Source organism: Doryrhamphus excisus, chromosome 16 (genome assembly GCF_030265055.1).
Source record: "Doryrhamphus excisus isolate RoL2022-K1 chromosome 16, RoL_Dexc_1.0, whole genome shotgun sequence".
Lineage (NCBI taxonomy): Eukaryota > Metazoa > Chordata > Actinopteri > Syngnathiformes > Syngnathidae > Doryrhamphus > Doryrhamphus excisus.
Window position 1 is genome coordinate 13,063,091 of NC_080481.1, and position 27,922 is coordinate 13,091,012.

The 27,922-nt window shown below is 41.2% G+C and overlaps 1 protein-coding gene across 2 annotated transcripts in view; it reads right to left on the bottom strand.

Annotated features, from left to right (window-relative positions):
• The window catches only part of LOC131104687 (cadherin-4-like), a 248,021-nt gene that overhangs the window by 55,046 nt on the left and 165,053 nt on the right, over window positions 1-27,922 (bottom strand). For both annotated transcript variants that reach the window (XM_058052160.1, XM_058052161.1), the window contains exons 4-5: window positions 18,058-18,290; window positions 6,634-6,831 (exon numbers count right to left, since the gene is read on the bottom strand). In XM_058052160.1, the coding sequence (XP_057908143.1) occupies window positions 6,634-6,831; window positions 18,058-18,290 (431 nt within the window). The remainder of the gene's footprint in view (window positions 1-6,633; window positions 6,832-18,057; window positions 18,291-27,922) is intronic.

Genomic DNA, 27,922 nt, shown 5'->3' on the forward strand with positions numbered 1-27,922 from the left:
TAAAAAAAAAAGGTACCTACTGAATAGTAGCACTACTGAAATGGTGGCCAGATTTGTTTATCTTGTTATTTGAATAATATCATAATAACATCATCAATAACCAAACAGAATACGGTTTCAGGTCACTTGATTGATTGAATATGAACAACAAACACTTGAAAAATAATCAATATGTCTTTCAGTATTTCATTTCATTTGGAGACTGCGGCTTCCTCCCACATTCCAAAAACATGCTAGGTTAATTAGCGACTCCAAATTATCCATAGGTATGAATGTGAGTGTGAATGGTTGTTTGTCTATATGTGCCCTGTGATTGGCTGGCGACCAGTCCAGGGTGTACCCCGCCTCTCGCCCGAAAACAGCTGGGATAGGCTCAATGTTTCAATATTCTGTATGTGTTCTACGACATTTCAGCAGGGGCAAACCTAGCTCTCACTGAATTCTCGGTTCCGTCTTTATCCTCCTCTTAAATTCTCCAAACAACTCAGGTTTACTTGCACTGTATGTGTCACAACCTTAAAAAGCTGAGCAGAAGAAGGAAACTCACAGAAGCACAACATGCACAAAACGTGTGGAAGGCACCGTACATTAGTAATGCTCCAACAAAGGTAGCCACCACCAGAGTTAAATAGGAGAATTAAATTAACGGCACGTGTGTAGAACAGGAAATTAAAGGAGGAAGAAAACGCAGAACAAAAGGAAGAACAAAACAGGAAGCATTACAAAATAAGAACCTAACAGGAACTGAAATGACAGAAACACAAGCAAACAATTGAAAGTCCAACCTGCTACACAGAGCATGACAGTACCCCCACCTCTAGGAACAGATTCCAAACGTTACCAAGTCAAAAGTTACACAGGCTGGCTGGAGGGAGGACCCCATGCAGTGATAATTTCAATATTTTCCACATTGTCACCTCGGTGCAGTGAAAATTACGTGACAAAACATTGCGGCGCCCTGAAAGATCGTCAGATCCTCTGGTCTATTCTTGGTGTGCACCCTGGGCAGTGGTAAATTGGCTGGCAGGCACACACGCCACCAAAACCTCACAGGCAGGTTGTTAGTTGTTAGGAGTGTTAGACACATTCAAATGGAATAAGCAATCACAGCAACCATTATTTAATGTAACCGTCTAAACCAGCATGTACATTTGCTGCCCGGCAATGGAGATGAGAGAGCTGCGCAAGCCATGTATTTAGAGGGGTGTTGCCCCCTTTGCCCTAGATTAGAGCCGGCCCAATCTTTATTCTTAATGTGATCTGAAAAGATGGAGTACATGCAAGGAAGATTAGGAGATTCCGAGAATATAAGGTTCTCCTATTTGGCAACGAGAGAGCATGAATGCAGGTGAATTAAAAAAAATGATGCCTGGATTAGCCTGCTGCTGTGTTTATAAAATGTGACTGTCAGGAACAGAGGTGGTCTACATGGTGACGCTGTGGCTTTTGATGCACAGTCCAGTGGGCACTGTACATTTAAAGGCAGCGTTCATTTGATTGGTTAAGATTACACTCTGTTGTGTTAAACCCTCTCACACCTTCTCTCCTCCCTCTTTGCCACTTGCGCCGATGGGAGGGATGGAGGCGTGGGCTGTGCCTGCGCCTGGTCTACGAAAATAACCCCCTTGGAGAAGCGGGTGTCACACAATATGCACAAAACATGCATGACAGGCACCAGATAGTAGTGATGCTCCAACAAAGGGAGACGCCACCAGTAAAATAAATAGAACTAAACTTAGCAGCAGGTGCATAAGAAAAGGGAAGCAAAGGCAGCAGAAAACAAGACAAAACAGAAATAATTACAAAATAAGAGAATAACAGGAAGTGATGGAAACATGGGACAACCCAACCGAAAGTCCAACCTGCCACACAAAGCGTGACAGTATGTGGATTATTTTTTTCCCTCTCCCTCTTTAGTTTCAGACATTCACTGTCTGTTTTTTATGTTCTTTTGCTGTGTGTGTCTGCCAGTGAAGCAGAAGAGTCATTAATCACAAGTAAACGTGAGTGGAGAACACCTCACAGAGGGACAAGTTGTCTCATTTCTGCTCCGAAAATTGCTTGCTTGCCACAAGCACAGTAAATATCACCAGACGCATTGCAACCCATAGCAGATGATTTGATAGAAAGTCTCTATTTTGTGCACAGTGTACAAAACATGGACATTTATTTAACATATCTTAAAAAGAAAACTGCAGGGTGCACTTTGCAGCACATAATTGAAACTATTCTTTAGAAAAACATTCATTTATTTCTAGCTTACTCCTGTCAAATACTAATCCAACTATTCCAAACTAGAAAATATTTGGTTTTGTATTGAATTATTTCAGAAAAACAAAACAAAACATGATAAATGATCTATTGGAATTTTCAACTCAGTTGAAACTGAAAGCCAATTTGAGCTCTCATTATAGTCTCTCCTAAAACCAAAGGCTATTATCAAGGAGCGTATCAACAACATTTCAATAGACTAAGAAACGAAGGAGGAGGAGTTGGTGTGAGGACAAACTCATTAATCTTGTGAACAATTAGAAACCAATACAGAGAAAATGGGGAGAAGTAAGGAGAAGACAAGTAAGTTACAATTTTCACATGGTTTATCTCTTAAATAGCCCATCAATTAAAAGGGCATTCCTCCTTCCATCTGAACTCGCTTGTGCTGACTACTCTGACAAGTGGAAAGCTCCTAGAATGAACTAAATTATCTGACTGTGTACGTGTACAAAGCAAGCAATGCTTGGATTTCCTAATCACCCATAAATCTCTCACTGGTGGCTCCAAGCAGAAGGTAGTGCACACCTTTGGCCTTGCCTCGACTGGCATGCTAAAGTAAGTGAGAGGAGTCTTCCTTCAGTGGAGTTGGATCGAGCTATGCCGCCCTCTTCAAGTGCATGAAGACTGGACCAGACCAGGTGAATGGGACAGAGCAACCAACATGGTCAATAGCCAGGATAGCAGCGGCGGCATAGTGTGTAGCACTCTTGAGCATTGTCTTGGCAAGAAAAAGGACATAAGTCGACTACCAGAAAGGTTTGGACCCTAGTGTGTAATTTCTCACAGCTAGTCATAAGAGCAACCAGAAAAAAAAAAAAAAAAAAAAAAAAAAAAAAAAACACAGAATGAAAAGGACCATGCTGAGAACCCTGCAGCATGACCCTCTCTGTCAATAGCACCTAAAACCAGAAATGGAGGCCTGTAACCGAAGTGACTCATTTGTGTACCAGGAGGACAATCTTAAAAGATTGGAACTTTGAATGCACGGGAAAATGTGAAAATCTAGCCAAGGAAATAGCGAGACTCAATGTTAACTTTATGGGAATATGTGATGAAAGACGGAAAGACAGTGGTGCCTACCAAATTGATGAATATATAAGCCGTACGTCTCAGGAGGCAATTGACATATAAATAGCATCACAATTATGATGGAAAGACAATTATTTAAATCAGTAACTGAATTTTGGCACCTATCAGACAGAATTATAATGACTAAAATAACGGCAACATCAACATTGCACAATTTTACATGGCAACAAGTGGTTAGCACGCAGGCCTCGCAGCTAGGAGGCCCGGGTTCGATTCCACCCTCGCCCATCTCTGTGTGGAGTATGCATGTTCTCCGTGTGCATGTGTAGGTTTTCTCCGGGTACTCCGGTTTCCTCCCACATTCCAAAAACATGCTAGGTTAATTACCGACTCCAAATTGTCCATAGGTATGAATGTGAGTGTGAATGGTTGTTTGTCTATATGTGCACTGTGATTGGCTGGCGACCAGTCCCTCGTGAGGATAAGCGGTAGAAAATGAATGAATGCCAAGTAAAGACCATAGTGATGATGAAGTAGAGTAAATCTATGAAGACATAAACATATTATGCAATTAAAAAACAAAATAACCTTGACAACCCCCACCCATAGCAAAAAGGTGCATGGGGGTGGTCATAATGGGGTTGTTGTTTTTATTGTGACCTAGTCGTGATTGGTGAATGACTGTCCTACACAACACTAGTTTGTTTGCCTGCCTGGAGGCAAACAAACTCATAAGTGGCCATAAAAAAAAAAAAAAACTATCCATACAGATTAATAACTACAATTTGACTCCCATCACCACCTTTGTGGATTGAATGGTCCTGTGCTCAAAATATGAGTGAAGTTACCAATTTCCCTGAGTCGCATCAGGTTGCAAGCTCAAAGGCCAGTGAGTGGGGGGGTCCTGACACTTGGCTCATCCATCGCTGTGTTGGTGCCGCAGAGAGGTGCGAGTAGGAGCTGCTGACACCATGCCTGCCTTTGTAACTGGGTCGAGGCAAGGAGAAAATGGTGGGAGGGTGGCTGTCTGCATGTCACTCAGTGCAGCCCTCAATGACAGAATGGCCCATTAGGGAAGAAAGTGACTTCACAGGCCATTAGGGCGCAGGCAGCACATACCACATAGACCAGGAAGGGATGGCAGAGTTCCAGAGAAACGGGGAGTACAAAAAAAAACTCTTTTTAACCAATATTTCACATCATAAACACAACTGATTGCCTTCTTTGTAAAGATTTCTTTGTAGTCTGACAGTGAAAACAAAACCAGAAGAAAAAAATCAGCCCCCAATTCTCAATGGGAAACACCAAAGTGGCGCAAACAAATAAACAATATGTGAAGTAAAATATGTGTACACCATCCACTTCCCAAAGCTGTCTCCTTGTTAAAACCTCTAGATCTTTTAGTATGGCCCTGCTTGCCCTCCAGTCATCATTAAAGAGAGACACAGGCCCAACAGAGGCATCAACACGCATCACTTCCCCGTTGTTCTCACCAACCAGTCCACCAGCCCCTGACGGACCTATTTACTTTACAGAGCGGACCGTGTATCAATGCACGCTATCGTCTCCAAACATTCTTTTGATGCCCTACTCCACCCAATCCTTTCCTCTTAGAACTGACTTAGCCAGTCTCGCCCTAATGTCTTAAACGCCACGCTGCATAACGTTGAACATCTGCAGACACGCTCTGATTCTCATCGCTTTTTGAGTGGAAGTTGTTGCTTTTTTCGCTCCAAACCAATTCTAATGAACAATAAACAAATCAGTCTTTTGCAAGATTTATGAAACAAAAGAGATCAAACTGAGGGTGTTTTGTACACAGGGAAAAGTTGATTCCAAAATAGTAAAGCAAATACGAGGATAGGAATGAAGAAGCTGTCAAAAGGAATGATGTCTTTTTGAAGAATTACACCGCAAGCGTCAAGCTTTGCCAAGAGAGAGAGACACAACTTGGAATCCTCAGAAGCGTTCTCTCTTAAACAGATACAGTACATAGTGTGTTTGCATCCATTTGCATTCAGGTTGATGCATTTTCCCTAGCCTGGGCCCTCCGAATCATTACACAATTTATTTATCAAAATGAAATATGCTGAGCTACATTGTGAATGCCAAAAGATCAAATTCTTCAAAAAAATAATAATGGGCCGTTACAAGATAAATGTCCTTTGGCTTTTTATTTATGATTGTGTTCAGGGTCAGCCATCCTTCATGCTGTAGAAAAGAAACTAGAAAGAGAATTTCAAAAACTCTTCTAAAGTATCTTGAGTCTTGAAATGAATTAATTAGAAAAAAATAAAGAAACGTGATAATTAGTATTTTTGACACCTTTTTGGAGCTATAATGCATTAGGGCAGTGGTTCTGTAACTTTTTACACAGCAATCTTCACTTGCTAAATGTACTTGAAAAAAAGGTCAGTAAGGATAATTCATAATGCCGCCTACAGAGAACATACTAACTCCTTATTTCTAAAATCACAAATACTTAAACTTGCTGATATAGTTAATCTTCAAACAGCGAAAATAATGCATAAGGCTAAAAATAACCAATTACCTAAAAATGTCATCCAATACTTCTCTACAAGAGAAGAGAAATATGATCTCAGGGAAGAACTAAATTTGAAACACTTATATGCTAGGACTACGTTAAAAAGCCATAGCATTTCAGTATGTGGAATCAAACTATGGAATGGATTGAGTAAGGACCTCAAACAATGCACAACGATGAGCCAATTCAAGAAACAATACAAGCAGTTGATGTTTGCTAAATACAAGGATGAAGAGTCTTGAACCAGTCATGATGTGCTATATATATCACTATATTGACACTTACTATGGTACCCATTATGTCATTGGATGGTCATATCACCTCGTACTTCGGTACAAAAAAAAAACAAAAAAAAAACCTTAAACTGTATTGTGGAAAGCAGGAAGTGAACAAATGTAACAGTTACTGATTGTAAAAGTACCAGATGGAAGGGTAGGATTTAATAAGCTTTGCTTCTTCCTACTCCTTTTGGACATGTGGAACTGTGAACTGATTATGGGATGCATTCAATTGTAATCTGATGCATGTTCAAATGAAATAAAACATGCCCGCTTCGTGTACCCCTTACTCCTGCACAATTAAAAAACATAAAACTGATTATGTTAGTTAACTTGAGATATTGAACATAATCCAATGGTGCATTCATTGTACCCCTGGGTACCACTGCATTAGAGCGGTGCAACATAACCATCTGGAAAGCAGTTTTTCCAAGCCATTGGTATTTTGTACAGGACTACAGAAACCCCAACTAAAATATCAAAACAAATCAGCAATGCAAGACTTACGCTGACTAGCATCTGAGGGAACGGTCCGCGAGAATTTTCAGCAACATTAATCGGTGGGATCACCCAATCCCGCTTTTGCCTTCGTAGACCCTTGGAGTTATTCCGGTTGCCGCCTGAAAACATGATGACGGGAGGCGGCGCTTGAAATGGTTCCTTCTGCTTTGTCCTCTCAGCGGCTTTGCCATTGTTGTTTGTGACCTTAAAGACAACAACAAAACATTATTTGTTAAGAGTTGTTGCTGGTTATTATAATAAAATGCTGTTTCTCATTAACAATAATTATTTCCCCATAAAATCCCCCAATAAACAAGAAAAACTATTAAAATCACAACAAATCCCAGGATTGGAAAACATTGCATCAGTGTTCATGATATTGGAGAACTTTCTTAGTGTACCTATGGATAGAAATTCAGTGAAATACGTGCATTGCCTCTGTCAAATTTTCATTGGCCTGTGTTCTGAGTGACGGAGTACACGCTCAGGGGCTGCATTATATATGATGGCCCAAAGGTTTATATCAGATGGATAATGCCAGGGACAAGGTATGCAGCTATTTTATCAACATATCTTAGGAATTACAAGGCAGCACAAATATGTCAAGGATCCCAGTCCTGACCATCACTGCTGAAGCGGTGCATCACTTGTGCTGCGCTCTATGTCTCAATCAGACTTCCCCGAGCTATCCCTTGCTGACATGCTCCCCAGTGCCCCTTCGCTTGCAGTGATATTGTTTTTCTCCCAGTCAGTGGTTCCTGACAGCTGATCTCAATAACAGGGATTCCTGAAGCACTGCTCTGTGTTGAGCTGACGGCGGACTGATGAGTGCAAAAAAAAAAAAAAAACAGCAGCGGTTGAGTTGAGAAAGAGCTGCAAGTAATCACTTTGTCTTTTTGTCTCCAGATGGATTCACTGTAATCTGTTGCTTGACAATGGTTTGCATTATTACATTATATAAAATCTAATGTCACCAGCTATTAAACATTTGTATAACCGCTTCATACCGAACAATGGCAAACTTAGTTAGACATGAGAAAACCTTGTTTGCCTACTAAACCTACGACTACACTCCAACCAAACAGTTTCTGATATTCCATTTGTTCGCCTGCGTTCCCGCCCTAATGTTTACTATTTGCTGTATGTTTGGCATGGATGGAGATGGCGCTAAAAGGCGGACAGATAATTTTTTTCATTGTTGGTCGACATCTACAGCTAATTAAAAAATACAAATCCTGACCAAAAGGCTTTTAGCCTTGTTTTAGCTTTGAATGAATGTTTGGATATTGTATTTTAATGCATCGTTTACTCTGTTTTTAGTCAACTTATTTCTTTTTTCGACTGTAAAGCGTCTTTGTACTCTGAAAAGTGCTATACAAATAAAATGTATTATTATTATTATTAAAGGGGAGGCGGCATGGCGGTCAAGTGGTTAGCGCGCAGACCTCACAGCTAAGAGACCAGGGTTCAATGCCACCCTCGGCTATCTCTGTGTGGAGTTTGCATGTTCTCCGGTTTTCTCCGGGTACTGGTTTTAACTTCTACATTGGGACAAAAATTGTATTATTATTATATTATTATTATTTAATATCTATATACTTACTCCGGTTTCCTCCCACATTCCAAAAACATGCTAGGTTAATTGGCGACTCCAAATTGTCCATAGGTATGAATGTGAGTGTGAATGGTTGTTTGTCTATATGTGCCCTGTGATTGGCTGGCGACCAGTCCAGACTGTACCCTGGAGTTGGTTGCTGGATTGTCAGTGTCCCGTAAAGTCAAGCCAGAGAGTGTCAGGAATGTACTGTGTAGGACCGATTTGCTCCAATACACAGTGTTTTACTGATCAAATAGCGCCATAGCCTACAGAGAAGCTCCATTTCTCCAGGCATTTCTATATTTTATATACAGCAGTGGAGTGGTAACCGTGGTGATGACAGACTCTCCTTCAAGTGACATTATGTACCAGGCCTGCTGCAGCAGGGCGGCTGACAGGGAGGGAAGTTTAGAGCGACTTCATGTTGGGTATCTTAGTTCACAAAATACTACAGTATCCTGTCTGTTTACCCTGTACTGTAGCATTCCACTGAATAAGTACTCAAAGAATCCCATGCATTGGTGACTTAGTCTTGTGTTGTTATTGATACACTACTACTACACTATTACTAAGTACAACTGTAAATGTAATGTGTGTTCATAACATAACATGCCTGTTAGTTGGCTTTCAACTCATTGACTGCAAGCCATTTTCATAGACGAGAGTTTTGGGGCATTTTTGCAGAAATTTCAAAACCTACAGAATATTGAGTTTTCTGGCACAGAAATACATTGCCTACAAGTCTGAAATTAATATACAATTAAAAAACAAGATCCCTTATCATATCACATAGCAAATGTATTCGAGCATAAGCAGTATTATTAAAGCATATCAATCAATTTGTATTTTATTTTCTAACCTGGGTGATATATAACAATGCATACAAGTGTGTAGACTAATAACTAATATTTTTTCCTATGAGTATGGGAAGTGGGTCAGGTGAAATTTTTAATAAACAACTCTCGTTACTGCATAGACGAGAGTTTTGGGGCATTTTTGTGGAAATTTCACTTTTAGGACTACATAAACAGTGAAACTATGTGAATACATTTTTTGACATTATTGTTTCTAGCCTTTTGTGTCTTTATAAACTGGAAGTAGAACATAGGGTGGTTTCAACAAAAAAAAAAAAACCCAACCTAAAATTTGCTGTTTCTGCAAATTCTTTCAAATTCGTATTTTCTTTTTTTTTGGGGCCGATTGGAAGAAAATAGAACTGATGCCCCCTACTGGCACAGAAATACATTGTCTACAAGTCTGAATTTAACACACAAGACGCAAGATAAGAGTTTTGGAGTGACTCCAAAATTAACAAATTACATACTCACTATTAATGCGAATAATCAGGAACGCTCTGCAATGCAATTATATGTCGAGAACCCGAATGCAAAATATGTAGAGAACAGCGTGGGTACTCCATTCTTGTGTACTTTTGTGTACGATTCAAGACATTCATGACATTTGAGAATAAATCTAAAATACAAACGAAAAGACAAGCTCAGAGAAGTTAATGGCTTCTGGCACACACTGAAAAGTCAGGGGTCCAGTACAATGAAATCTACAAAAAGTGTTTTTTCTCTTTAGCTTTGTGTTTGTTCTTGTTTGGTCAAGGTCCCTCTGAGGATTGTCTTCTATCTTGCCAGCAGAAATAACAATTTCAAGGCTGGCTTCATTACAAAGATGATGGAGACAAAAGATTTTAAAGCTGCTTCAAGATGTGTCAAGTAATCGTCCATATGTTACGTATTTGTGCGAGTGGGTGGTTTGTGATGTGTTTTGCGTCATGTTTAGTTTCATCAGCATTCAATGTGCCCTTTGAGAGAAGCTTTGAATAGGAAAGTGATAATTTCATTAAACCATTTCCAGTCTCATGCTTAGCGTGTTGGCATCACAGTCAGGAGCTCAAGGATTGGAATCTTTGTTTGGCCGTATCTATGCAAAATTTTAATGTTCTCCTTGTGTGTGTATCGCTTTTCTATGGGTACTCTGGTTTCCTCCCACACTCCAAAAAAATGCATGTTTGGTTAATTGGAGGTGGTAAATGGACCATATGTGTGAATGGGATGGATGGATGGAGTCAAAATATTGACTCCAATCATCTCTAATGCTATTATTGTATGCATATAAAATATTATATACTGCTATATTGTTTGATGCGGCACGGCGGTGGAGTGGTTAGCGGACCTCACAGCGAGGAGACCAGGGTTCAATTCCACTCTCAGCCATCTCTGTGTGGAGTTTGCATGTTCTCCCCGTGCATGCCTGTGTACTCCGGTTTCCTCCCACATTCCAAAAACATGCTAGGTTAATTGGCGACTTCAAATTGTCCATAGGTATGAATGTGAGTGTGAATGGTTGTTTGTCTATATGTGCCCTGTGATTGGCTGGACACCAGTCCAGGATGTACCTGAATATTGAATATCGTTTGATAATATATTTAATTTACTCTTTACAACCATGACTTCTACTACTTCATCAACAAATAGATACATATGTCTGAAAATGTCTTTATTATGAGTCTTAATTAAAATTGTACTTCATGATTCATTCATAATTTGATGGTCTGAAGTCAAAGCTGTTTTTCTTTTACGGGTGCAAACACGGAATCAAATGCATTTTGAATGAATGCTGACTTACTGTAAGACAAGCCACTGGTTCACAACTTGATGTTGCCAGACAAAACCAAGGTCCTATCAATATGAAACTATTCATCTTCCCAACCAATCATTTTAAATTAATACAACAAAAAAAACACTATTGAGGTTGAGGCATGGATTCAGACCAGGGGCAGGGATGCCATTTGTCTGTTATATGTCTTCAACCATTAAAAAAACATGACATAAAGATCCCTTATCATATCACATGGCAAATGTATTCTAGCATAAGAGGTATTATTAAAGCATATCAATCAATTTGTATTTTATTTTCTATCATTTGTGATATATAACAATGCATACAGTATTGGGAGAAGTGTGTCTATCTGTAGACTAATAACTAATATTTTTTTCCTATCAATATGGGAAGTAGGTCAGATGAAATTTTTAATGAACATCTCTCATTACTGCAGATATGCAATAGAAATGACTTTAATGAATCCGTACAAAAAAAACCAAAAAACATTTTATCAAGTTATTACAAGTTGTTGCTTCCAATTATTTTTTCCCATTTTATTTTGGGGGAAATTTACTGCATCATTAATTGATGGGAGAAAAAACTAACAACTTTTATAGCAGGATTTTAATAATTGTGAAACCACATTGGTGTACCACATACGTATGTATGTTGTTTGTGGGCAAACTTGTGAAGTCAGTTTTCCTTTCTTTGGACTGTGAATGATGGACCAAAGGGCAGTTCCCCTTTCTCAGTGAATAATAAGCCCTCTACACTGGCTGACCAGTCCAGGGTGTACACCGCCTCTCGCCCTAAGACAGCTGGGATAGGCTCCAGCATAGCCGAATGAGGCAAACACTGCATTCATCTGCAGAGCATGGGACGTTACTATTTACACTGCATCTTCAGCGTCTGTGATGCGTATTCATCCACTGCAAGTGCTGTAACTACCTCTTGAGTGTTTTCAGGACCAAAATTTTGTTTCTAATTAATTTATGGGAATGCAAAATGACTTAAGGAGTTTTTTTCATGCTCAGAAAGAAAAACACCACTCTGCTTTAATAAAAAAAGATAACCTAGTCATTCAAACATGCACAAACATATTACAAGTCGGGTCTACTTTTTGACAAGTTTGCTAAAACATGCACATGCTTGTTTGCATTCAGGCATTGTCAGCAGTCTACGATCTGACAGATGAAAGCCAGGTCTGGACAAATGTATTCTTTTTGTTCAGGAAAAGCAAGGCTTGGGGGATTGTTGTCGACACCTCACTTTATGAACTAAGAACAGGCAGAGTAGAAAGCTGCATTTTGGAGGATGGAAATCAAGGGGTGGAGGGAAGGGTTGTCAGAAACAGTCATGACCCCCCCATCAGCCTTCTGTTGCTCAAATACATCAACAGTGACTGTTGAAATTATGAGATTCAGCTCCAGAATACTCCCCATGTCTTTTCAATATACCTCACACACTTACTAAAAATCATTTTAAGTTACAAAGTATATAGATTCATTCATTAATTCATTTTCTACCACTTTTCCTCATGAGGGTCGCAAGGGTGCTGGAGCCTATCCTAGCTGTCTTCGGGCGAGAGGCGGGGTACACCCTGGACTGGTCACCAGCCAATCACAGGGCACATATAGACAAACAACCATTCACACTCACATTCATACCTATGGACAATTTGGAGTCGCCAATTAACCTAGCATGTTTTTGGAATGTGGGAGGAAACCTGAGTAAGTATATGGATATTAAATAATAATAATAATAAAATTTTTGATTGATTAACAGTCCCAATGTATAAGTTAAAACCAGTAATACCTTGTTTATTGTTGTTTGGTCCCATACCCACTGGTGATAAGTGAATTTCCATGAAGTAGGAGTCCTTATTTATGAATGAAATATATTCATAGTTAAGCGCATATAAAAACAGTTTACAAAATTCCCAATACAGTTTTTAACATGCCCTCTAGACTTGAAGTAACACCACTATAGTCACTTTTACACTCGCATTACCCAATATAGTACACAAACTCATACAAAATTTGCCACTGAGAACATGAATAAGACTTGTGCTCCAGAGCTCGGGGAGCTGAATGGGTGACGGACAGGAAGTGTTAGTGTGTTAGTGATTATTGTACACATTGTGTACAAAATTTCCCATCCTTTCCATGGCTAAGATAAAGTCCCACGTCACTCAACGTCCACATCTCATGTCATTACCATCGTTTGGCACAAAATACATTTTTTCATCAAGTCCTGGTCAGACTCTCTAAAAACCTAAAACTCTCTAGACATTTGTCTCCTTGCTAGCATTAATTACTAGAGAAGGTTGCTCTGCCTCTGACTATCTGGCAATATAATTTGAATTTCTGAGTTTTGTTATTATCCCCCCTCGCTTTGCACCCGTGGATCTCGGATTAACCTGGCTTCTTTAGCACAACCCACACAGAGATTGGCCGCATTCCATTATCCTTAACTGGAGTGTGGTTTGTCATACTCATTGCCTACGTTCAGCTCTTAGTTGGCCCTCCTCTACCCTCCTCACCCCCCGCCTCCAGCTAGAGATAATTGATCTTTATTGTGTACCGCCTGTCTATCACGACCTTAAGACTGTGTTCAGTAAGGATAGAGCCCTGTCGAACGTTTGATTGGGACATCGACCTCCTTCATGGGGGCTGATTTACCTTCCTCATGCCTATACAATGTATCTAAGCCGCAGATGAAGGCATTAGAGGAGTACATTTCTTCTTCGGTGGTTTCATCCGACCCTCTTCCTACCTTGCCGCAGGGTTTTTCTTTGTTGAGAAGAAACACAAATCACTACGTCCCTGTATTGATTATCGGGTCCTCAATCAAATCTCTATAAAGGATAAATATCCCTTACCCCTCTTGGACCACGGCTTCACACAACTTCATTCCACCAGATTCTTCACCAAACTCGACCTCCATAGCGCCTCGTGAGGGAGACAAGTGGAAGACAATAATACTCCCCTACACCATTCCCATCCCCCTTGGAGTGTCCACCCTGACTCTCGTTCGTTATCCCAAAGCTCCGCTGGACTCATGGATCCAAGCTGGAGTGGCACCCTGGCCTGAACTCCACCAGCTTCCTCCTCAACCAGCGCTTTTCCTGGCCCACCCTCCCAGCAGACGACAATAAGTTTGTGGCCACCTGTTTGGGCTACACCCGGACAGGGCTTCCAACCAGGCTCCGGCTGGGCTCCTTTACCCACTGCCCATCCCGTCCGGGCCATGGTCCTGCATAGCCCTTGACTTTGTAACTGGCAACTCCAATTGCAACACCACCATCCTCACCATCAAGGTACATCTTCTTCTCCACACTCTGTCACACTCCCTAAGATGCCCTCAGCCCTCAGTTGATGGCCTGGTATGCCTTCATGGCATCCCCACATCAGTGGCGTCAGACAGGGCCCCCCAGTTTTCTTCAGGTGTGTAGGGGGCTTTTGCAAGACCCTTGGGCGCATCCCCCATGCTTAACTTTGGCTACCACCCCCAGAGCAATGGACATACCGAATGGACCAATTAGGAGCTGGAGGCAGCCATCCAGTGCATGTGCTGCCAACAGCCCATTACGTGGGCAGTAGACCCCCTGTGGATCGAGTACGCACACAACTCCCTCATCAGTTCTGCCACAAGCTTACAATTTTCAGCCACTAATATTCCCGTCCCAAGAGTCCGACCCCGCAGTCCCATCGGTGTCAGCCCACCTTTGCCGGGCATGCTTGGCCTAGTGCAATACGAGAGTGGGCCACCAACATGTGGCCATTCACCGTTGCACACTCGTTGCATACCACCTGTGGGACTGAAGCTGTGGCTGTCCTCTAGTGAGCTGCCCCTTGCCGTGGTTTCCAAAAAGCTGGCTCCGAGGTTGGTCGGCCCCCAAAAAAAGGCTCACCAACAGTGTTTCCATCAAGCTATGCATTCCGATTCCCTCAAGTGGAACCCTGTATTTACATCAAGCTCATCACCCTCAGCCTTCTTAGCCGCCCTGAGGTGCCTCCCCCTCCTCCTCAGCTTGTCGACGGTCACCCTGCAGTCACGGTCAAGGCGGTTTTGGATGTGAGAAGAAGGGGCAGTGGTTTCCAGTATCTGCTCGACTGGGAGGGGTACGGTCCCCGAGGAGTGTCTGTGGTTCTCGTGATCTCTCATCCTTGACCCACGCCTACTCACCAACTACTTTTACCGTACATTAAGGGGGGGGGGGGGGTACTGTGACGATCACCTGCTGTTGTGCATTGTGGTGCTCGCTCTCCTGCTTTCTCTTCTCCTGCAGTTGGGCACTCGGCTGGAGCTGGGACAGCTGGAAACACCCGCTCCTAAGTACCCTGCAAACCACTTAGGCTGAATGGAGGCAGCTGGGAGACGCTGGTTCTTCTCCTTTCGCACCAGAAGCTGACCCATGCGACCATTCGTCTGCTAACCTGCCAGTTTCTAGTATCCTCCTGCACTGCTTGAGCCGCCTCTCCCCCCCTTTAGGTATATCCCAGCTGTCCCTGCCTCCCTAGTCAGAGGACCTTTTGAACATTTGTTAGTTTGTTCCCTGGTGTACAACTAGCTGCTGCCACCAGCACCCTTGTATTAGACCTTTTGTTTCTTACCTCTGCTTTAACTTTTCTCTGGAGGAAATTAAAATAACTCTTAAGTTGCGCCATCTGTCTCTGCATTCTGTGGTCCACCGCGCACACCGTAACAAGATGCCTGCACTGTTATGCAACAAAACTGGCATCAGGGTTTTCTTTGATGACAGTCTCAGACATTCCTGAAAGAAGTATTGTTTTTTTTTGTATTTTTACGATCAGATTGCATCAAATAAATTAAAATGGCCACGACTGATCAGAAGTGTAGTTATTTTTCATGGCACAAGGATACATTTAAGATGTATTTGTAGTGTATGTACAAGAATTAGAATCCGAGGGAACAACCGAGGATTTTAAATAACGGCACTTCAAAAATAAGTAGAACACACACTATGTGGCCTATTGCTAAAAAGAACAAGAGACATGAGTATGGAATTGATGGGGGCCCCCGCAGCCATGGTGCCGTCAGCCGTAGCCAGCTGGCGGTGGTCCCAGCTCTTCCCCTCCACGCCACTGCCTCCCCCAAAACCCTGCACGCTTTGATATCAGCCAGCCCCTGGCTACCCAGACATCTGGAAGTTATTATTCAACACAGTGTGCCATTTCCATAACGAAACGTAAGGTTTTTTTTCCATTGTTGCTATGCCTTCCTGTCTGCTACCGCTCGTGTTACGTAGACTATTGGTCCCAATGAGAATCCCATATCTGACCTGGCCCTCTTAAATTTACTTACCTAATGTTCACATTACCTCAGGATTGTTACATTAGATGACTCAGTGGGAACACTCACTCCCATTAGTAGACCCTGTGCTGGCTGTTGTCCCAACATGCTTCTCGTTTTGTCTATTTGGGAATTCATTTGCCTAATGCCCCCCTTTTTGAGGCCAATAAGTGTTAAATCCCGAACAGCATTCTTTGAATATCCACTTACCGAGCCTGAATTCAAATATATTCCCACAATTACAGAAATTGTCAGTTTGCAAGGGTTCTATTATTTATTTTGTACATGTTTTCTTTTAGTGCAGAGCAGTGAGAAATATCATCTGAGAGCTGCAACAAAAACAGTGTTACAGAGGTGTGAAAACGTGTTTGCCACCTTCCTGATTTCTTTTTTTTTTTATGTTTCAAATCGTCAAACAATATCATCTTTCTAGAACTGTTGTAATTCAGCTACATTGGACGGTTTTACAGCACAAACCACCTTTTTAAGGTCATTTGTGTTTTAATCTTGTAAGATATTGTGACACGAGATCTTGTAAATTAAATAATTTGTAAATAATTACGTCAAATTTTATGTAAAGGGATATCAAATCAATTTTTTGAAGTATGGGCCATTCTTCTATTGAAAAAATAATATAGTTAGAAATCCCACAGTAATGCAAGAGGAGACTTAGCACCTTTTCTACGGTCTTTGAATGCACCATCTAGCTTTCTCCTACACTAGACTACTATAGACTACTATACTGTAATTTCCCAATTTTTCTTTCACCTCATATTTGGTCCCAAATGCTGATACTATTTGGGAATGAATAAAGGTAAGGAACACTGAACTAGGGTGTCAGCCGATGGTAAACCAGGATGTGCATAAAAAATAAAATAAAAAGGTAAGAGAGCCTTCTCCATTTTAATGTCTAACTTTTTATACCTGACTGCTGTGCCCCACCCCGCTTTTACTCATGTTTTAACTGTGTACAAACGAATGAATGTTGTATTTTAACGTATCTTTTACTCTGTTTACTTGTTTTATTCAACTCAATTTTTCTGTAAAGTGTCTTTTGAAAGAGTATTTTGAAAAGCGCTATACAAATAAAATGTCTTATTACAATATTATTACATATTATTATTAAAATAGCACCATTAAGGGAAATTTTACTTTGACAGCCCTAACAAAAAACCAAAAAAAAACATTAAGAACACTAAATTGTTGTTTACATTTTTTACATTAACCAAAAAACATGCAAACCGAGGTTCCACTGTATTATCATTCAAAGTACCGATGCCATAATTCACATTCTGGTGGACTTCTGGCTGCTCTCTTCTCGTGAGACAGCTTTACTCAACACAAAAAATATATACAATCATATTTCAATCTCTGACAACCCTTGTGTGTAATCAATGAAAAGCTTACAATATTTCCTCGGACAAACAGCCGACTTGGGACAAGACCTTATGTTTGGGAAACACTGATGTTACTAAATGGTGGCACGACACAGCTTTTATCCACGGCTTAAACTGCCACTTTTACTGCTGTTGGGTGCCGGAGCATGCGGGGCACTCCAAACTTGGACTCCAGCCTTTGCCTGACCTCTGACAGCTTTTGAGAAGAAACGAACACGTCAAGTGCCTGTGGTGTATCCAAAGCACAGGATGATTTCCAGTTAGAGTTTATGGCTGGGGGCAATCGCACTCTCCCCTTGTGGCGGCATGATTCTATTACTTTTAACTGTGTGCTACTCACACTTTCCTCCTTCTCAATCTCTCCCATTTCCTCAAACCCCAAGGAGGTTTGACCTGATTCCTGCATGTTACCGTCACCGCTGGCACAAATGTTATACGAGAAAGAATGTGTTGATTGACAATTAAAAATTGAAGGAAGGATACTCATGCTCGGTAATTGCCGCTCACCTCATTTTGATTTTGTTGATTTTCGCTGATAGGGGGTTCTATCAGTGCCAGCTGGATCACAGTCTTCCAGACATGAGAGTGAGCACCAACTGCTGTTAGTTTAAACTGGACCGGCGCATCCAAGGAGGCTCCTTCTCCCTGGGCAAAGATGGAACCATCTGTCCGCACGCTGAAGTTGGGATCGCTGCTCTCAAAAACCACTGCTTTGTTCCCCATGCAGTCATCAAACTTTACTGTAGAAGAGAACAGACACACTTAAGGTACTTTTTCTTTCAGCAGCTCTTTTAAGGGGTGAATAATAACAAACATGCACATACAGGTTAGAATTATTGTACAAATATACCGATTCCATGTTTGATTTTATTTCACTATTTTTATTTCACCAATTGGCATTTTACAAATTCAGTTTTGCTCTTTTCCCACACTAATATTAAAATATTCATGAGGATGTCCAACATACGTTTGTGTCTTAATTAATATATACAGTGTAGCACAATTCTTAAAATAGATAACATTTGACTTTTAATTTTAAGCTCAAGATGCCAGTGCAGCCTTCATGCAGATCATAGTGTCACTTCTTGAATGTTTTGTTGACACAAATTAACAACACTATTATCATCATTTCCTATTGTCACTCAGCTAGCAGCCAAGCCTAAACCATATTGACTCAAAATTCCGTCCTTTTTTCACATTTTTGACATAATGTTAACAATAATTAGAGTAGTTTGATTTAATTATGATTAACCTGAAGGCTGAGGTCCAGCGGCACCCGCCCCCTTGCAAAAACTTGCTTGGTTTCATCCACATGAACCCCCTAGAGAATCTGCCGCCCAGAGTAATTGCCCATATGGCCCATAGATAGAACCACTACTGCTTAGTGTTGTCCTGTTACTATGGCTATGAATCAAAAAATAGTCCTTGTTGAGAACCGGTTCCCAGTGTTTCAATTCATTGGAATTGTTTGTCTATTGGGCTGCACGGCGGACAAGTGGTTAGCGTGCAGGCCTCACAGCTAGGAGACCCAAGTTCAATTCCACCCTCGGCCATCTCTGCTTGGAGTTTGCATGTTCTCTCTCTCTCTCTCTGTGCATGCGTGGGTTTTCTCCGGGTACTCCGGTTTCCTCCCACATTCCAAAAACATGCTAGGTTAATTGGCAACTCCAAATTGTCCATAGATATGAATGTGAGTGTGAATGGTTGTTTGTCTATATGTGCCCTGTGATTGGCTGGCGACCAGTCCAGGGTGTACCCCGCCTCTCGCCCGAAGACAGCTGGGATAGGCTCCAGCACCCCCGTGACCCTCGTGAGGAAAAAGCAGTCGAAAATGAATGAATGAATGAATGAATGTTTGTCTATTGGGCTGCACGGCGGACAAGTGGTTAGCGTGCAGGCCTCACAGCTAGGAGACCCAAGTTCAATTCCACCCTCGGCCATCTCTGCGTGGAGTTTGCATGTTCTCTCCGTGCATGAGTGGGTTTTCTCCGGGTACTCCGTTTTCCTCCCACATTATTAGCGACTCCAAATTGTCCATAGGTATGAATGTGAGTGTGAATGGTTGTTTGTCTATATGTGCCCTGTGATTGGCTGGCGACCAGTCCAGGGTGTACCACGCCTCCCGCCCAAAGACAGCTGGGATAGACTCCAGCACCGCTCGCAACCCTTGTGAGGATAAGTGTTAGAAAATGAATGAATCAATGTTAGCCTATTGTGCAGACCATTCTTTTATTGATTCCAGTGGTCGCCAATATTCACCTCTTCAGCAATGGAGGACCATGGCTGCCGAGGAGGACAAACACTTGAAAGTGCAACAGCTTGTATTGTGTTACTGCATACTGCCTGTGTATATTCCTTTTAGATACTCGAGTTCTGGTTGTAGGCAGCACCACGCAACACACCTGTTTTCCATCATCATCCCTACCATTCTGATACATGCCTGCAGCTTATCAAGTCGGGTTTGTTGCGTTGACACTTGTTTCCAAAACTACCAGATGATTCTGGCCTCTTTGGATATTGTATGTTATTGTTGGTACTTTCCTGTTTACCTATGTTTATCATAGTGCCGCTCTTCTCCATATTATTTAGTGACAGGTGATTTTTTTGTCTCTTGCCTTTTCTGTGTTAAAGTCGCTGAGCCGCATCATCTTCTGTGTTGGCTTCTGCATCTTGGAATTCTAACACCCGAATGTGGCAAACGATGCACTAGTGCAGCAAACAACGCATGGCGAATATTGGGAATGATCTTCATCAGACATCATATCAAAATTGCGCCTTAGCGTATTAGCATCTGACAGCATGAAGCCGACTAAGTTAAAAAGCCTTATAGAGAAACAACACATATTGCACACACACGGAAGCCTGTTGAGTTCTTCAAAAATAAACTTCTCAGCTGTCGTGCGCAGCAAGGCACCTTTACCAACACAGCCGTTGTGCTGTCAAATGCATCGTATAACGTAGCATATAGAGTTGCTAAATTTAACAAGGTACACATCATTGCTGAGGAATTAATACTACTTTCTACTGTATGATTGACACTCTACTATGCATGATGAAGCAACAGCAATTAAATGAAAAATGATTCATCTGTCAAACAGTACAATTTATTTATGACATGACACAGGACAATGAGGAATTTCCGGTTAATTAGCGACTCCAAATTGTCCATAGGTATGATTGTGAGTGTGAATGGTTGTTTGTCTATATGTGCCCTGTGATTGGCTGGCAACCAGTCCAGGTTGTACCCCGCCTCTTGACCCTAATGAGGATAAGCGGTAGAAAATGTATGGATTTTTTCTGCCCTTTGTATTGATTTGTGGACGCTAGTCACACACCATAACCCACACAGAAACTGTTGTAGATCTTCTAGAATCTACACCTATTCAGATGTGTCTTTCTTTCTGACTTAAAAAGTGTTGGCTCCTTATTTTCTGAACGTTTAGCCCTGTGATTGCACGGCGGACTAGTGGTTAGCACGCAGGCCTCACAGCTAGGAGACCCGAGTTCGATTCCACCCTGGCATCTGCATGCGTGGGTTTTCTCCGGGTACTCCGGTTTCCTCCCACATTCCAAAAACATGCTAGGTTAATTAGCGACTCCAAATTGTCCATAGGTATGAATGTGAGTGTGAATGGTTGTTTGTCTATATGTGCCCTGTGATTGGCTGGCAACCAGTCCAGGGTGTATCCCGCCTTTCGCCTGAAGACAGCTGGGATAGACTCCAGCATGTCCGTGACCCTTATGAGGATAAGCAGCATAGAAAATGGCTTGTTGAACAAATTGGGTCCATCCATCAATTAGGTAGAAACCTTAAATAAGACAATATAAACATCCTCTGGGGTAAATTAGTAGGAGGTAAATTAACATTGTGCCTGACTCTTTCAAGCATGTTTCCTGTATGCACACTCTATTGATTCAAAACAGTGGCAACAGTGAAATACAAAATAAAATGAGAAAAATCTTCATCCACCCACATCACCACCCACTTATTTTGCTATATATTGAACTGCAATTACACCAAAATTCTCTTCATGTCAGCGCATTATCTCTATGATCTGCAATGAAATTAACTCAGTTCAAGCGGGGGATGAGTCACAGACGATTGGAGCCCACAATGGCTTCCCAATCTTGCTCCTTATCTGCCTCAAGGCACCCTATTCTCTCTCAGGGATTTTAATGTCTAGACATATTGCATTGTCTTTTTCACATAGTCTTTTCACATGTCTCACAGATAGCGTAAAATGGCTTCAGTTGAAGGACATACATCCGTCTATTTGCTTTATATGGTTGTTAATATAACTCCATGAGTTAGTCAGTATCCTGATTCCAAGAGACACATTGTATTCTACGTATAATATATCGCAGACATGAAGGTACAAAGCTTTTATCCTCATTTAAATTTTCAATATATTTTTTTTATATTCTAAAATCTGTTAAAAGTTGAACACAATGAGCCAAAAAATACAAAAAATAAAATCTATGCATGAGCAATGCAACTATGTGTTTTTTTAAAGTAAAGATACTGACATCTACAGGATTATTACCAGGTTGAAGATTCTAATGATAAAGTATGGCCAGACCCCCAATAATAGCAACAAAACAGACAACAACAAAACCGTTTTTCCACCAATTAGCGAAATAGACAATGCCAAGTTGCCTTCTGCACCGATACCTAAAGGCCCCCCTAACATACCTCAGGTCGATGCTGCAAAAAAAGACTTGATAAGACTGAGAAAACAACAGAACAGGGAAGCCCAAAGGCACTGTGCTGCACCTGAACGTCTTTGGAAGCAAAGGGTCGAGGTTGTACATTGATCTACTGCCTCAGTATTCAAGCTCAGTCACTAAAATACTGCAAAAAAAAAAGTAATGCAATGGACAGCCCATTACGACAGGCAGTGTTATGGACAGAGATGTGTTTTTTTTTTTTTCTCACTTAAAGGCTACCCCAACTCAAAGAACCATGGCTGTATCTGACTGACGGATAGCTCATGAAGCTCCAGTCTTTAATTGTACAGTAAACCTCGGATATCAATTGTTCCCACTGGTTTTGTCCGATATAAGCGAAATCCGTTATATGTGTATACCGGAAAATGTCCGTTTTATCCATATATCGGATTTATATCCGGTATATGCGTAAATCGGATTTTATCCGTTATAAAAAGGCACTTCCTTGACTATGTTTCCAATGTACCTGGACGCGCAGGCAACGCTGCAAACGCTGCAAATGACGTCGTATAGCGGCCTGTCACGATTCGGCGAATCGGAGCGCCACGATGCGGCCATCCGATATATGCGAGGGAAATTTAATGGAAATGCATTGGAACGGGACTGGATATTTTGTCCGAAATAGGCGAAATCCGTTATAAAAAATCCGATATATGCAATGAATTTTTATTGGAAATGCATTACATAAATTTTTTTTTTTTTTTATCTGTCCGTTGTGAGCGAATTTCCAATATATCCGAGTCCGATATATCCAAGGTTTACTGTAGCTTGTTTTTTGTGCGAAAACTTAAGATACATCTTGTCCGAGGCAGTATAATATTCATGAAAAGGCTAACTGGAAACCCTGCCTGTTGGTGTTTATGTGAGTGTAAAAGGTTTTTTGTCTTTGTATGACGTGTGATTGATTGATTGACAAACATTCCCCGCCTCTCGCCCGAAGTCAGCTAGGGGAGGTTCCAGTTCACCCACAGATGGATGGATGCTGTTTTACTTGTCAAAATGCAATTTAAGGCATCAGATATAACCCTTTGCAAACCATATCATCACTATCACAATCAGACCCATAGCTAGTGAAAGCAAAGGATGCGGTTGAAGAAGGGAGGGAGAAACCGAGTGGGAAATGAGTGCATGGGTATTGGATTTAGATTTTGGCTCATGCAAGCACTGCTACACTAGAATGGATAGGGTGCTCAGAATGCTGTTAAAACAGGTTAATTGGGCCAACCTCTCAAGAGATGGAGGCAGATGGACGGATAGAACGGGGTGGGAGAGGAGAGAGCAAAAAGTAACATGAAGGAGCGATGATGCTCAAAGTGATGGAAACGGAGGGCAGGCTGAAGAGATGGTCGCAAAAAAAAATTTAAAAAAATGGGTATGGCTACTGATTAGAGGCACCACAGGGAGCAGGAAGTCTAATCAGAGTAGACCGGCGTTCTACATTAAGCTCGGCCCTCAGTGGGTGACTAAACATAGCCAGGTCCAGTATCCATTACAGTGACTATGATGGGAGGACAAATGTGTGATAGAAGGACATTCAAAGCAATGTTAGTAGCTCATCAAAGGGGTTGCTGGATGAAGTCCATCATGGAGAGTGGCTCATTCTTCCATCCCTGAGAGGAGTCTACTGAAAGATAATGGGCCTGCTCCCATCACAAACATGCTCCCAGTTTGTGACACAACCCAAAAGGGACCATATACTGTCAGAAATTCAAACTTTGTGCAAATATCTAGAGAGTATACCAAAGTAGAGCAGTTTTTTTTCTCTCAGTTAATATTTCTGGAAATACAACAATAGACAAAAATACTAATAATAACTTCCAACTGTAAATTAGTTCCGTATCTGTGTCTATCTGAATGTTATGCGCATATGCCCTTAGTAATAGTCAATACAGTCACTATGCTGTTGCCAGATGGGCAGGTTTGATATTTAGTTACATTATTACTACTATTACTACTATAATAATATATAATAAATAATAAACTAATTTCGCTAATTTTGCAAATTTCCCCACTGAGGGACGAATAAAGGCATATCTTATCTTATCTTATCTATCATAATATATAATATATAATACAGTAAACCTCGGATATATCGGACTCGGATATATCGGAAATTCGCTCACAACGGACAGATAAAAAAGAACCAATTTTTCTGTAATGCATTTCCAATAAAAATTCATTGCATATATCGGATTTTTTATAACGGATTTCGCCTATTTCGGACAAAATCTCCAGTCCCGTTCCAATGCATTTCCATTAAATTTCCCTCGCATATATCGGATGGCCGCATCGTGGCGCTCCGTTTCGCCGAATCGTGACAGGCCGCTATACGACATCATTTGCAGCGTTTGCAGCGTTGCCTGCGCGTCCAGGTACATTGGAAACATAGTCAAGGAAGTGCCTTTTTATAACGGATAAAATCCGATTTACGCATATACCGGATATAAATCCGATAAAACGGACATTTTCCGGTATACGCATATAACGGATTTCGCTTATATCGGACAAAACCAGTGGGAACAATCGAATCCGATACATCCGAGGTTTACTGTAATACTATAATAATACTATTAATAATAATAATACTATTATTACATCACATCAACTAATAAACACATGAACTAACAGACAATCGATCGGCAAGGTTTTAAAACAAGTTTTAAATCGACTTTCTTTAAAACGCTCCGCCCCAGCTGCAGCATCCACAAGCATGTCTGCCGTGTGTGGGACTTCCTGTCTTTGTGATAGTGATCTAAGTTTTGCACCTTGCAAAAAAGTGCCTCAAAAATGTCTAAACGGGGGTGACGCTTTGAAAATCTTTAGATTGGTGTGGCATTTGGGGCAGAACACTTGGCCGAGTGTGATGAGTTTTTAAGGTTCACGATGTGATCATCCGTCAGCCAACGGCTACAACGCCCCAGTCCCAACCCGCCATACTTGCAAGTATGGGCAGATGGAGCATGCAGACACTATGTAGCAATTTTTGTGCAGGAGGAACTTTCCATTTGTGCGGGGCTGCGTCAGGCTCCGTATGATGTGTGACACGCTCGAAACCGCCTTTGTGCATCTCCTCTCCGGGCACAGAAGATGGAGTCTCCTGCATCTGGCCTTCAGACCGCAACGGAGATTCATTCAGGTTTTCAATTAATAATGTGGGAAGAGAGGAAATAATTGAATTGTCAAATACAAAAGCCACAGCCACATCAGCGGTCCGTAGCATGACACTGCTGTGTGCGCAACGCATGTATGAAAATTACACAATAATGTAAGATGACAATACACTTTTTGTATTATATATTGGTACACTATATGTACAGTATGTTAGAAAATACGTATGCAATGTCATGGCACAGGGAGTGATCTGTCTTCCCTTAAATCTGCATTGTGTGCTTTTGTTGAGATACTAATGAAAAAAAACCCACACACAGAGCTATAGTAGAATAAGAAAAAACGGCCAAAAGCAAGTTCTTTGGAAATTAGGACTAGCTTTAGGGGTGAACAGTAGAGACATATCAGAACAGAATACTGCATATTGTAGTGTTAAGTCTCTTCCATTAAGAGAAAAGCCTTTGTAGAAAAAAAGAGAAAGACATAACATCAGAATGAAAGCTAGAATTAATATCCCAAACTCTTTTTTTTTTGCAAATACTGTCTGGGCAGTGCAAGATTATGTACTTTAGACACACACACACACACATTTAACATAGTTAAATAGTATTTGTCTGAAGAAGCCCACGCTTGTACCCACAATCACCGGTCTTTTTGCCTTACCCGACTGTGTTGTGTCGCTACAAAACCTCAACTTGTGTTTCTTTCATCCAACTCACAACTCTATGTACTGCAATACTGCAGTCAGAGATCTGATACAGTCAGACCAAGCGGGGGTAATGCAGCAAGGAGCACCATGCTGAAGTCAGTGTGTTTGCGTGCGTGCGTGCGTGCGTGGGTGGATTTGGTGTCTGCAGGCCCATTGTTGATGGTGTAGTCAATGTTAATACGTAGTTAAATGAGACAAGAAAAAGACTGCGGTGGCTAGTTTTGAGAGCATACAGTTCACTCAGAGCAAGACTGTAGTTGTCAGCAGTTTGCACCGAGTCAAGCTCGGCGAATTTTGGCTTGGCTTTCATGCATTCTAATTCTGCTAACCTTGTTCGGACCACCCTCCAGTGTAGCCCCAAGGTTAAAACAGCTATAATTAAAATGTGTTTCATCTTCAAAAATGAGCTGCCAACCACAACAGCAAACATTGTATTGCTAGACAACAGCTATTATTTTACAGAAGAGAAGCAATAATGTATTAAAAAAAATAACATAGCTTTGCAAAGGCCATCTAAACAAACAAAAAAAAGTGAAGTATGCCTTTTCTTCCAGTGTTTGCCTGCAAGCACAAAATATGCTTGCTGTAAAAGAAAATAAAATCATTTTCATATCTATTTTTTTCCCCGAGCTACCCCAAGGAAGGAAGCAAACACCACCAAATTGCTTTTCCCAAATGCTGGAGGAAACACAATCTATGGGTCTCCAATCTAATCAACATCTCTCTATCAAAACTTTAGAAAAGGTTCCGGTTTTGCTATTATAGGGGTCAGAGCACAAGCCAGAGGAATCCCTCTAGCCTTTATACCTCGGAAAAACACATGTACTGTAATTACACAATCTCTATGGATGATATAGATTAGTAGTACAACATTCTTTTCTACCTGGAAAGATGGCCATCAGGCAGCATGACCAACCAAGATGGGGGATGTTGGCACACTGGGGTGTCAAAAATGTGCAATTATATGCTCTTTAACGGTCACATTAAATCAATAACATCAACAGCTTCAGTGCATCCAGAATGCTGCTGCTCGAGTCCGGTACTTAGCTCTCTGCACCGGCTTCCTGTTGCTCAGAGAATAGACTTTAAAACAGCTCTGCTTGTGTACAAGTCTTTTCATGGCCATATGAAATGTAACGGTTTCCTATTTATTGTGATGTCTGGGTTGTCCCAGAGTGGTGAATGAGTAGGTAGTACAAAAGTGCAGCCTTTGACAAAGAATGTTTTCCACCAAGCTGTCAGTGGTGAGCTGTTCTGAAAGTCCTTTTTGGATTGGATGGTGCTGGAAGGTTTATGTTACTGCATAGTGCCTGATCAGTTTTTAACCAGTGGGAGTGATGATGGGATGATGTGAAGGGGTTTTGAATATTGTAGTTGACATGTCAGGTGATTCTTGATTCTTGGGTTTTTGTAATTTTGTTTTATTTTTCCAGTCAAACTGATATATTGCTGTGTTGGAATTTAGGAGGTTGTCATTGGGAGTGACCAGGATAGATAGGATCAGGAACAAGTACATCAGAGTGACATTACATGTTAGAGGCCATGGAGATAAAGTCAGAGAGGCCAGACTGAGATGGTTTGGACATGTCCAGAGGAGAGATAGTGAATATATTGGTAGAAGGATGCTGCGTTTAGAGCAGGGGTCTCAAACTCACGGGGATGCTAGTTTGAGGCCCCCGCCTTGATATGAAAGTTTAATTTGTTTAATTTATTTTTTGATTTATTTTTCCATCTTATTTTGTGTTGAAAAATAAAAATTAACATTAAACATTTATTTAAAAAATTTATAATTTAATTTATAATTAATTTATAATAATTTATTATAAT